The sequence below is a fragment of the Lycorma delicatula genome, chromosome 9, assembly GCF_047948215.1.
Source record: "Lycorma delicatula isolate Av1 chromosome 9, ASM4794821v1, whole genome shotgun sequence".
NCBI classification, from domain to species: Eukaryota; Metazoa; Arthropoda; class Insecta; order Hemiptera; family Fulgoridae; genus Lycorma; species Lycorma delicatula.
Window position 1 is genome coordinate 8,326,937 of NC_134463.1, and position 13,001 is coordinate 8,339,937.

At 30.3% G+C, this 13,001-nt stretch overlaps 1 protein-coding gene across 1 annotated transcript in view; it reads left to right on the top strand.

Moving 5' to 3' along the window:
- Positions 1 to 10,152, top strand: part of Rpn5 (regulatory particle non-ATPase 5) — a 28,397-nt gene extending 18,245 nt beyond the window's left edge. The window contains exons 7-9 of the mRNA XM_075374853.1: positions 992 to 1,169; positions 6,829 to 6,906; positions 9,776 to 10,152. Coding sequence (XP_075230968.1) covers positions 992 to 1,169; positions 6,829 to 6,906; positions 9,776 to 9,997 — 478 coding nt within the window. The 3' untranslated portion in view covers positions 9,998 to 10,152. The remainder of the gene's footprint in view (positions 1 to 991; positions 1,170 to 6,828; positions 6,907 to 9,775) is intronic.
- The last annotated feature ends 2,849 nt before the right edge of the window (positions 10,153 to 13,001 follow it).

Genomic DNA, 13,001 nt, shown 5'->3' on the forward strand with positions numbered 1-13,001 from the left:
TAGTTCAACATCTCATTCCCTGTCATGTTCTGTTTTCTCCCAGTTTTTTTTTGCACTATTACAGTGAGCTAGCAACTCAAACCAGGGCTATACCCCTGTCTTCTCAAATTTCAGTCTCTTTTGTAAATGTACAAAATATAATTCATAACTTATCATGACTATGGATTGTAGTAATACATTACAACTACATTCGTTATTTGAGAAAGGGATGCTGCTGCCTATGGGCCCCAAATTAAGAAAGCTGCTCTGGTTATTTGCAGATTCTGGAATATTATTTTATTTAAATTTGCTTTTTTTAAATAAAGATTACATTATTAATATAAAAAATTAGAATTCTACCACCACAAAATAACTGTTTAAATGCTCTTTGTATGAACTTGTGAATTTAAAAATTAATATTTTTCATTACACATGAGTACAAGCTAATTACTGTGGAGTACTCCATAGAATAGTTTGTACTTCATAGTACTGATTGGTGAGTTTAAAAATAAATAATGGATAAATTTAAAAATATAGTGATTTTTATTATAGAATAACTTAATTATTAATAAGTCCCTTCCTTGATTAGGAACAAAACTTTCTGTCCAGAAACATCATTGATTATGTTCAAATAGAGATTAAATTTAATGTACTGGAAATCTAGCGTTAGTTTAACTTTAAAGATAATTAAATATTCATGCTAGAAAAGAGAGAACTGTATGTAAATAAAATAAATAAATATGATAAACATATATATTCTTATATCAATACTGACATATTGATGTAGGAATTTGTCATATGTAGGAGTATGCTAGAGTATGTTAATATTATTGTATTTCTTAAAATGTATATTGAAAAATTATATTATAAATTTAAGTTACTATTATTATCTTCGTATTAAACAAAAAAAAAAAAAAAAACATTCTAACAGCCAACTAGTGATCAAAATTATTGTTATATTCTAAAATGTTCAGTTTTGTAACATCTTGTTTCTTTTTTTTTTAAATTTTAGAGAATTACTAAGACTGTTTACAAATCCAGAACTTATTAAATGGTCTGGACTTTGTGAAGCTTATGAAAAGGAACTTAAATTTGGATCACATGATGCTGTAGCTACTGATGTTTTTAAGCCCACCTCTGAAGATGGTCAGAGACGATGGAAGGATTTGAAGAGCCGTGTTGTTGAACATGTATGTTTATTTTTTGTTTCTTAATTTATTGTTTAAATTGTAATTTAATTTTTTTGAATAACCTAAAATGTTTTATCTAGTTCAATAAGCTATGAGATAAAATTTGTTTGAGTTCCTTTTTTTAAATTTCCATTGTGTGATAAAAAAGTTGATTTCTGATTTTTATTATCTTCATGGAGGATTGCTGGTATCTCATGACTGAAGTGTTACTATTGATAAAATTTTGCTTTCATATTGTTACTACATGTATTGATGTTCTAAGTTGTAGATTGTCAATGAAAGATACATGGCCTTCTTATTCGCATGTTCGTTAACCTGTAATTTATTATACATGTGATCAGCGATTTTGTTGTTTATAAGGATAGTCATCCTGACCCCTGTAGGGAAAGACACCCTCCACCATCCCATCTGTTCTAAGCCCTTATGGGTTTTAGCAGAGGTCATCTTCAAAACCTTGGCTTTTAACATATTCCAGTCCGCCTCAGCCAGGATGTGAATGCCACAAGTGACATTCCCATCGGTGTACTACTAGTTAATGAACTCATAACAAAACACATCTCACAGAGTCTAAAGCAAGACTGAAAATACCTAACTAACAAAGGAATTGAACTACCTACCCGTAGACTGTAAAAGTGAGTTCAACACACAGCACGAAACATAAAAATATTATACAAAACAATAACACAGTAACATTGAAACAAAACAAAACAAAAGGACAAGAACAACAACAAAAACATAATTTATAAAACAAAACATCAACAAAAATAAAATAAAAGAGAAATCCAAGCAGAGTTCTAGATTTCCACAGCAGTCCTTTCCTTTGCTAAGTACACTACAAAACTTCCCAAAATTGCCCATTCGGCCTGGCTCCTCCAGTTACATGAGGATAGTCAATGGGTATTAATTCATACCTATGGATAGTCGATTAATTGATATATAATTAATGAAATCAATTAATAAATTGAGTATTAATTAATAAAATTACTAATTGATTCATGAAATTCTTTTAACAAGGTAAAACACGTAAAGATTTGTTGTAAACCAAAGCCATTTTGAAACATGAAATGCAGCCCATCCTGGTAATTTGGCAATTGAAGTAGTTTCATTATATCCTTTTTATTATTTATGTTTCTTGAAAAACAAAAAAAAAATTGAATTCAAAATATTTTAGTGTTGCAAATGATATTATATCAGTTAATCTGTTTCAGTTATTATTTTTCCATAAGGCCAAGATAAATTTCTTTTCCTCATGGCCATCACCACTTCTGTTGGAGACTAATCTTATGTCTGAGTCTGTTCATTCTGTGCTGTCATTCCAAATTATTAGCATAAAATATTTAAAATAAAATTAGCATAAAATATTTGCTGTAGAAAAATATACAATTGCATAGCATTATAATAAAAACTATAAAATCGTAATGCAATAAAGAGTAAAACTGTAAGTCTGTAGTTTTTTGTAGTATGCTAATAGTAGCATACAATGTACTTTACTGTTATGCTTCTATTATTATCATTTTCTTATTATTAATCCTTGATTAATCATTCACTTTAAATATTCTGAAATATTAGAATGTTGTAACATGCAATTATTTACTTGTTGATTTTACAAGGGTAAATCAAATATAAACAGGATTTTATTTTAAAAAAGAAATTATTTATTGAAAAATAAAAGGCAAATATAATTTATTTTTCTACATAGTTTCCTGCGTTAGAAATGCATTTTTCCCAGTGAGAAGGAAGGTTTTTTATTGCTATATTGTAGAATAAAGCTGGTTGCATCAGGAAACAATTGTGCATGAATCCCTCACACCCTCGTCATCTTCAAATTGTTGCCCTCCTAGATCTTTTTTAAGCGACCCAAATTAATGAAAATCGCAGGGCGATAGGTCCGGGCTGTAGGAAGGATGATCAAATTGAATCTAGTGCATTTCTTCTAGTTTTGAGAATATTAGAGCTGCAGTATTGGGCCTGATGTTGTCATGGAGGAGGATGGCCTCTTGAATCGGTTGGTCTCATCTTTTGCAGCAATATGCAGCCCTCACCTCACTCAACAGTTCACAGTAGTAAGCAGCATTGATTGTGCATCGCTCATGCAAAAAATCAATGTGAAAAATGCTTCATTGGTAAAAAAAAAACTGTTGCAAGAACCTTGCCAGCTGACAGTTGAGTCTTGGCTTTTACTGGGGCTGCTCCCCTTTCCTCTGCCACACCATGCTGACTTGTTTTGACTGGGCAGTGTATTGGTAGATCCACATTTCATCACAGGTGACAATCCGACTCAAAAATGCATCACTTTCTTTTGCAAACCTTTCTGTAAGCCTCTGACAGACCTCCAAATGTCTCAACTTCTGATCTGCAGTCAAAAGGTGAGGGACCCATCTGGCACACACTTTACAAAACTGTAGGTCATTTGTGATGATCACTTGACAGCTCCCAAAACTTATTACAACCTGTTCTGCAATTTCAGATACTCTCACCTGTCAATCATCTTCAAGAATGTTTTGAACAACGCGAATGTTTTCATCTGTAATGCTGATCTGAGGATAGCGATCGTGTTTTTTCACTCATTCTCGTTCTTCCTTGAACTCTTTATGCCAGGCAAACACATGAGTCCTTGACAATGTTTGGTCCCCGAACTGTGCAGTCAATCTGGAAAATTTCCGTTGCTTGAACTCCTTCACAAGCAAGAAATTTTATAATTATGTGTTGCATAGTGGAGGGGTGTACCTGCTGCTCCGACATTGTGAGCATTACTGATGAATTGGTTGGGAGTGTGAAATGGCTGGCTCTCCCCACTCCTGATGACCCTACCCAAGCATACTAGAAACGCAGGCCCAGTCCTACCAACCGTAGACGCTCAGAAACAGAAATCCTGTTTATGTTTGATTTACGCTTGTATCTGTTATACACTTTGTTTATTATTACTTATTATATTTATTTATTTTTTATTTTATATGTACTGGGTGAACCAAATTAAATATTATGAGGGAGTTTAAACATTATTAGTGTTGTTAAACAGTAATTAATAATAGTGTTTTGCAGTAATTTACATTAAAACACATTATCAGTTAGCTTATTATCAATTAATTTTTTAAGAATTGAAATACAATTGTAATTGTATTGAAATATAATTGTTCTAACACAAGTGGTTTCATCGACTTTCTCTATCTGTTGTTGGCAAGTCAAAAAACCTGAGAGTTTTTAAACATATAAATTGTGACTTATTACCAGTGAAATATTTTTCATAAGGGAGTGCTTGGATGACGCAAGAAATTTTTAGTCAGTGATTTTATGACTTTTGTGCCTGAAATCCAGCGATATCTTAAAGAAAATAATTTACCAGAAAAGGCGTTACTTGTGATGGATATGCTCTTTGCAATTGACTGACAAACTGGAAGCACTAGGTGGCAATATAATCACCGTATTTCTTTCAGCAAACACAAACTGTTTATTGCAGCCTATGGACCAAAGGGTCATGGTAAGTATGAAGCAGTGTTATAAAAAATTATTAATGCAAAATTTAATTTTTTGTGAAAATGAATTACAGGTAAAAAATTTTTGCAAACTGTACACCATAAAGGATGCAATATATAATATTGCTGGCACTTGACAAGATATCCCGGAAAAGATGTTGAAGTTGAGCTGGAATAAATTGTGGCCTGACCAGCTACCAGAATCAGAAACTGAAGAAGAAAATGCAGACAAAAATTTGAAATTTTTGACAGCATTCCCGGCTTAAATGGTGTTACAAATGTGAAGACAGGAGAATGGGTACAATTAGACGACACAGATTTAGGCTACAAAATATTAAATTATGAAGAAATTGTTAATCATATTAATAATAAAGAAAATTTAAAGGAAGGGGCCGAAGATGAAGAATTCAATGATAATCCAGTGAGTAAAATGTGCTGAAAAGAAGTCGTGGAGATGCTGATGAAATGTTAATTGCTATGCAACAAGTTCGTCAATTCACATTAGAAAAAGAAAGGAATGTTAAAGTGCAAAGAAAAATTTCAGATTTCTTTAGAAAGTAAAATGAAGTGTAAATATGTAAACATAAATTTAAATCACTACATTTTGGCTATAGGTTTTATAAATAGAAGTGCTTAAATAACAAAACACGGCCTACAATGTTCTGTAGTTACTGTATGTTAATCTTTGACTTACGTATTATAGTGCTGTATATGTAGTAATTATTTTTTTTAAAAGCACAGTGCAGTACAGTATATATGTAATTTTTTTAAAAAATTATATTAGTGGAGGTGATAACAGTTAGGCCAATACAGCATTAATTTTTATGTAATCAGTCTTTTGTTACACTATTTGGTAATTTATTATTTTTCAGTTAAAAATATTTTTACTTTATTCATTTAAAAATGATTGAGTTAATCAGGATCACGTGTGTGCAGCGTTTTCAGGGTATACTCAGCTATCATTTGCTATGCGATTTTTGTGGTGTATGAGTGATTTAAATTAGTGCTATAATAGATAACCCCACCAGCTGAGGGGTTCACACTGCGATAAGTTTTTTGTTAGCAAAGTATAGTAGTGCTGCTGAAATTCACAGACAACTCATAACTTATTATAAAGCTTATGTGCCTAACGTTGTGAGTGATAGAAAAGTTAGGTATTGCTGTTTTTTAACATACATGATGAAAATCACAGTGGTTGCGCAACATTGGTGACACATGTAATAATTAAAGAAATAAATGCGAAAATTTGTGATAAATTGATTTACAGTTTGCAATTTAATTTCTTAATGTTTCATTTTCAGTAATTTACAACATTGTGACAGAGAAACTTGATTACAAACAAATTATGTTTGAGATGGGTGCTGAAAATATTTATAAATGTACACAATCAGAAAATGCTGCTTTTGGCTCAAAATCTTTTGCTGTGCTTTGAAAATAAAGGGAATGGGTTATTTGACCAAACATCAATGTAATGGTGACATTCACTGTCATGAAATAAAAAGTTTGGCCAAGCATCTTGTGTACAAAAAATCATGGTCATAGTTTTTTAGTGTATGAAAGAAAGGACTGATTGATATTTTGGGGAATGGAACTATTAATGCTGAAATATACTAAAACACTGTTGAAACAGTCATAACATTTAAAATAAAAGATGTATCATGTTACCTAGTAGGGGGTCATGTTTTTGTATGACAGCACTCATCCATACAGCAGCTCAAAGTATTCATTTGGGAAATTTGTTTTTTCAGGAAATGTTTCTTATTTTTTTACTTTACAGTCCTGATCTTGCTTGAAGTGATTTACTACTTATTCATACATTTAAGAAAATGGTTCAGATTGTGACAGTTCAAACATGGTGATGAAATCAAGAATGGTGTTATTAACTGGTTCAGAACTCGAGCAGCAATCCTTGTGACCTGGAGTAAGGGTGCTGAATATATAAAAAAATGTCTGAAAGTTAATGGTGATTATTGGAAAAGTAATTAAAATATGACTACAAATGCCATCAAAGTAATAATATATATATATATATGTTTATAAATGCTGACTTTCTTCCTCCTAAAAAACAAATTAATTTTATCTGAAACTTTTTTTTTTAATGTGCTATTTTCAAGATTTTATAAAAATAATTGTTTGTATCATTAATAGATTATATATATATATTTTTTTTTATATATTTTTTATAGAATATCAGAGTAATGGCAAAATATTATACACATATCACATTGAAGAGAATGTCAGAATTATTAGATTTACCAGTTGAGGTGAGTGTTATTGATTTTGCTTGTTGCCACTACCTTAATTAAAATAAATAATTTACACATAATAAATGTTATAAACTTTTTAACATATTTTTATTAAGCACCTAAATACTTTAATGAATACTGTTATTGCCCAAGTTCTTACAAAAATTGTAAGAACTGAATTGTATAGTATTGTAAGAATTGTATAGTTAAGTTCTGTGTATGATTCTATTGTATCATTGACTTCTTCAGGCCACAAATCTGATACAATTAATCTTATTAACATTAACACAATTAATTTCATCATAGTTTATCTTCAAGAAATCTATTTTATACTTGTAAATAAAATAATTTAAAAATTTATTATATTTCACAAAAATTTTAAAAATCTATGTACTTTACCATTATAACACATTCTAAGCAATGAGAAACAAATTATTTGTTTTTTATAAGGCATTAATCAGTTGACTGGTTTGACGCTATTCTTCATTCCTTTGTTTTACCTGCACTGATATTTTAACTGCAACATATTTACTGTATTCTAGTTCTCAGTATTAAAAGTAATATTGAGTTTCTATTTTCTCCAAATTAATTGAACCTAGATGACTTAAGATTTAGCTCACCAACCTAGTTTGTCATTTTATAAAATTCTGCCATAAATTTCTCTCCCCTTGCTATTCATCTAAGACCTCTTAATTGTAATTTGACAAACCCATCTAATTTTCAATGCAACACCACCCTTTATAAGCTTTTATTCTTTTTTTAAGCTCTCTATTATCAATAATATACTATGCCCAAATTTTCAAAGAATTACTTGTCATTCTTAAAACTCTACTTGATATTAGCAGACTTATTTTCTATACAAATGCTGTTTTGGATTCTACCAATCTGGCACACACCTTTGTATTATTACTATGCCTAAAAAATTATCTTCTGATATATTGTTCCTCTATCTTAATATTTAATTCCTCATTGCCATCCTGTCAGATGTCATTACATTTGTTTTACTCCTTTTTTCCAGTTGAGTTTCTCTTGTAGTAAAAAATTCATGCTATTCATTATTTCTTCTAATTCATTTTTGGTTTCTGCCAAAAAATTTTACCCCTGAATCCTGACTATAACTTTGTTTTTGTATTTTCTTGAATTCCGCTTTCACATGATTTCTTTAATATCTGAATTTCTTTTGTGTACTAATTGAAAAGCAACAGGAGCAGACTACATCATTATTTATTTTCTGAATCAGAATTAGCCTTTCTTTATTTTCTACTCTTATAACTGCTACAGATGTTGATCAGTCAGATTATGCAGATAAATTAGGATATAAGAGAACAATAATAGATAAATAAGGTAATAATTACACTCTTTTTAAAATCTGACTGTATTTGCCCAGTTTCATAAATTTGCTTACTAACCTGAGAACCTTTTTTCACGTCTATTTCTGCCAGACTGGTGTAGTAATTCAGATGGTGTATAATCAGTTTTTTTTTCTTTTAGTGTGGTTTAAATCTTTCACAGAGCTCTATTAAATATAGATCGTGGTATAGGTCTCTTTTATGAATCTAGCAGATATTTTTCTTAATATTTTTTTATGTATTTTTGCCACCTATTAGCTTTTCTTTATAACAAAAATTTATTCACACTTCTGGCCCTTAATCCCTACAGCTTTATTTCTTCAAGTTTTTTCTCACTTTTTGTATGGGTCAATCCATTTGAAGTGTCCAAAAAAAAAACATAGCTGGTTGCTTGACCAATTCAAAAAAAATTGAAACTTATCACTTGTTTCCTACAGTTTCCATGTCTACATGTCTCAGGACCTTAAAACTGTTTTAAATATTTTATTTAAGCAGTTTACGTGTGGCGGTCATTTTTGTTATGGTGCACTTACCATTTTGTGATTACATGGGTATGGAAAAAATCATAACTAAAAAACTATTGGTTCTGGAAGGATGAAACAAAAAGCAATTTAATCATGTTTTCTCAAGTTAAAAGATTGGTCCAGTGATTTATTTATTTTTATTTACCTGTCTCTCTTCTTTCTATGAGATTGGTAAAGAAGAACATGAAAAACGGTGAAATTTCACTTTTAGTCATTTTTTCAAGAGGCAGGGATGATGGCATACACAGTTTGAATTATGTTTTTATATGTAAGTAGTTTTACCATAAATAATATTAATGGTGATGTACTTAACCCTAAATTTCTATGAATTTTTGAAAATTAATTTTTTTTTAAATTCAAATTTTGGCTTCAAATAATAACTCTGATGGGGCTGGTGATAAAAGTCTCAAATTTTCACTATTTGCAGTGTTTTTTGTAGATGTTTATGGCAAATAAAAATATTTCTTGTGTATTGTACTAATTAAAAAGGTATAACCTCTAAAATCATGAAAAACCAGTTAAAAGTGATACCTTTGACTCTTCGAATAAACTGCTTCAAGTTACAACTTAACTAGTTCAGAGTAGCAGTAGAAAAATCATTCAGTATGGACCAGGGAATAAGTGATTCGCTTGCTAGGAAAAGAGGTGGATAAAGCCTTCTCTTTTTTTTTCTACACATTGTCTGTTTTTTTTTTCTTGAAATGTCACTTTATTAGATTTTTCCTTTCTTATGCATTCACTGAAGATTTTCCTCACACTATTTTTAAGTTCTGAAATTCCTGATTTTTTTTCTATGTTAAGAAAAATTGTTTCATTACTTCAATTTTACAGTTTCACAAATACCTTACCTGGTCAATATTAATTTAAAAAAAAATGATTTTAAATAGTGTTATTTAACTGATTTTAAATAGTTATAATCTAACAGAAGTAGTGTTAAGACTTTTTATTAGAAGTTAAAAATTTATAATATTGTATCTTTTAATCGATTTGTACTTATTTATGTTTCATTTATAGGAAACTGAAGAATTCCTGAGCAATATGGTTGTTAGTAAGTCAGTACAGGCAAAAACCGATCGTCCAGCGGGTATTGTTAGCTTTACAACAATGAAAGACCCTAATGATGTCTTGAACGATTGGTCAAATCACTTAAGCGCATTAATGAAACTTGTTAATAATACTACACATATGATTAATAAGGAACAAATGGTTCACCAACACATACTTGCTTCAAATTAATTTTACTTTTTTATTATTATTATTATTATTTATAATTAATTAATAAGTAAATTTTTCTTATTTTATTTTTTTTCTGAGTGTAATTAATATATTATTATAACATGTAATTATAATTCTTATATTAAATAACAATGAAATATAAATTGATAAAATGATTTTTATATTTGTGATTTAGATTAAAATTATCCTTGAATTCATGTTTAATGAATCATTAAGAAGAAATCAGAAGTTTATTTCTGTTACTATATTGATTTTTATATAAAAATGTGAACTGCCCAGTCTTGCTTGATCCCTCCACCACTGCTACTAGAAAAACATTCTAGAGTTAAGATGGCTGACTCTTTTCTTTCTCAAATTGGTTCAAGGTTGGGTCAGATTGTAATCTTATTTGTTATTCTTGATTTGTCAGTCTTTTGATCTGCCCTATCAGTAGTTAATCATAATTATTGATACCATCAGCTGTTAATCTATCCATATTCTAGTTTATTGTCCTTTATCCCATTTTCCCTTGATAAGTACTATGCGAATTGTTTCAGCAGTCAGCAGATCCAATGAAACACTCCAGTTGCAATGTAAGAAAGCTGCTGCTCTCATGGTGTATCTTTATAGGGTACAACTCTGCCTTTAGAATTTTCAGGAATTTTATTTCCTATGTGCGGTTGCCCACAGAAGCTAATTAGTTAATTTTTCATCTTTTTAATTGATTAACTCATTTTATTTTTGTATACACAGTTTTTCTTCTTTTTTTTTGCTGTCAAGAATTGATGGCTGGTCCATTGTGAATGATTATTGTTGCATTTCTTAAACTGTTAGAATGATCTTCAGTATAGATTTATTTATATAAATTCTGTAATTGCATACAATGCAAATTAAAGTGTAATTGTAATACATTTTAAGGATAACTTTTTTTATTTTAAGATATTTTGAGTTCCTAAATAAATCTTACTCTAAGAGATATTTGTATTTGTTTCCACAAAGAGAAGTAAAAAGAAGTTGAAATTACCCATTGTTCTTCATTCATTAAATAAGTCAAACAAATTGGTCAGGAAAAAGGCTTGGAGCCTAATTTGTTAAAAAACATTATAAATTTAAACTATATTAAAAAATATAACTGCTTATTTTGTATAATGAATGGTTCAAGATTTTGAGGCAGGTCATTAATAAACAATAAGAGAAGAATGGGACCATGACTCCTGTGGAGCTCTCCACTTCATACATTTAAGTGAGGATCTATATTTAAGAAGATATAATATTACAATTTTAGAGCATTTATTTTAAATAGAAAATGGTAGCGAGGCACAGCATGTGCTTAAATATATTATTCTGTAAATATGAAAAGTCCAAGGAGAATACTTCCTATTATTACCATATTTTTATGATTTTTTTTAAAGATTGATGACAATATTGACTTCCTCTAATAATTAATGTAATTGTGTAAAATTATTTATGATAGACATAAACCTTTTAATTTTGCTGAAATTTTCAGTTCTCTCTAAATCTAATAATACCTAATAGCTATTTTTACCAAATCATACTAATCTGTTTCTTGTTATATATGTTTTTTAATTTTCTACTTCAGAAGAGTTTGTAAAAAAAGTTATTACTGAGAACTAACAGTTGATAATAAATTTTATATCTAGATTTTATAATCGAGATCAAGAAAATAATAGAATAAAGCTAAAAGAGAATATTATTTTACTGTAACAAGAATTTTATAGTCCCCCGTTCGGATCTCCGGGTGGGGACTACTAGGGAAGGGGTCACCAGAAAAGTAAAAAATAACATTCTACGAGTCGGAGCGTGGAATGTTAGAAGCTTAAAAAGGGTTGGTAGGGTAGAAAATTTAAAAAAGGAAATGGATAGCGTAAACGTGGATATAGTAGGAATTAGTGAGGTTTGGTGGGAAGAGGAAGGCGACTTTTGGACAGGTGACTTTAGAGTAATTAACTCAGCGTCAAATAATGGGCTGGCAGGAGTAGGTTTCGTGATGAACAAGAAGATAGGGAGGAGAGTGGAGTATTTCAAGACGCATAACTATAGAGTCATTGTAATAAGGACAAAATCAAAACCTAAACCGACAACGATTGTTAACGTCTATATGCCTACAAGCGCCCATGATGATGATGAGGTAGAATGTGTATACGAAGAGATTGATGAAGCAATTAAACACGTAAAAGGAGATGAAAATTTAATAATAGGTGGAGATTGGAATGCAAGCATTGGAAAAGGCAAGGAAGGAAATATAATGGGAGAATACGGGCTGGGCAAAAGGAATGAAAGAGGGGACCGACTTATAGAGTTTTGCATGAAGTATAATTTAGTAATTGCCAACACCCAATTTAAAAATCATAATAGAAGAATATACACTTGGAAAAAGACAGGCGATACTGCAAGGTATCAGATAGATTATATCATGGTTAAGCAAAGATTTAGAAATCAACTCGTTGACTGCAAAACTTACCCTGGAGCAGACATTGATAGCGACCATAATTTGGTGATAATGAAATGTAGATTGGGGTTTAAAACCTGAAGAAAAGGTGTCAGATGAATCGGTGGAATTTAGAGAAGCTTGAGGAAGAGGAGGTAAAGAAGATTTTTGAGGAGGACATCGTAAGAGCTCTGAGTAAAAAAGATAAGGTAGAAAATGTAGAAGAAGAATGAGAGAATGTTAAAAAGGAAATTCTTAAATCAGCAGAAGCAAACTTAGGCGGAATAAAGAGAACCGGTAGAAAACCTTGGGTTTCAGACGATATATTGCAGCTGATGGATGAACGTAGAAAATATAAGAATGCTAGTGATGAAGAAAGTAAAAGGAACTATCGGCAATTAAGAAATGCTATAAACAGGAAGTGCAAACTGGCGAAAGAAGAGTGGATTAAAGAAAAGTGTTCAGAAGTGGAAAGAGAAATGAACATTGGTAAAATAGATGGAGCATACAGGAAAGTTAAGGAAAATTTTGGGGTACATAAATTAAAATCTAATAATGTGTTAAACAAAGATGGTA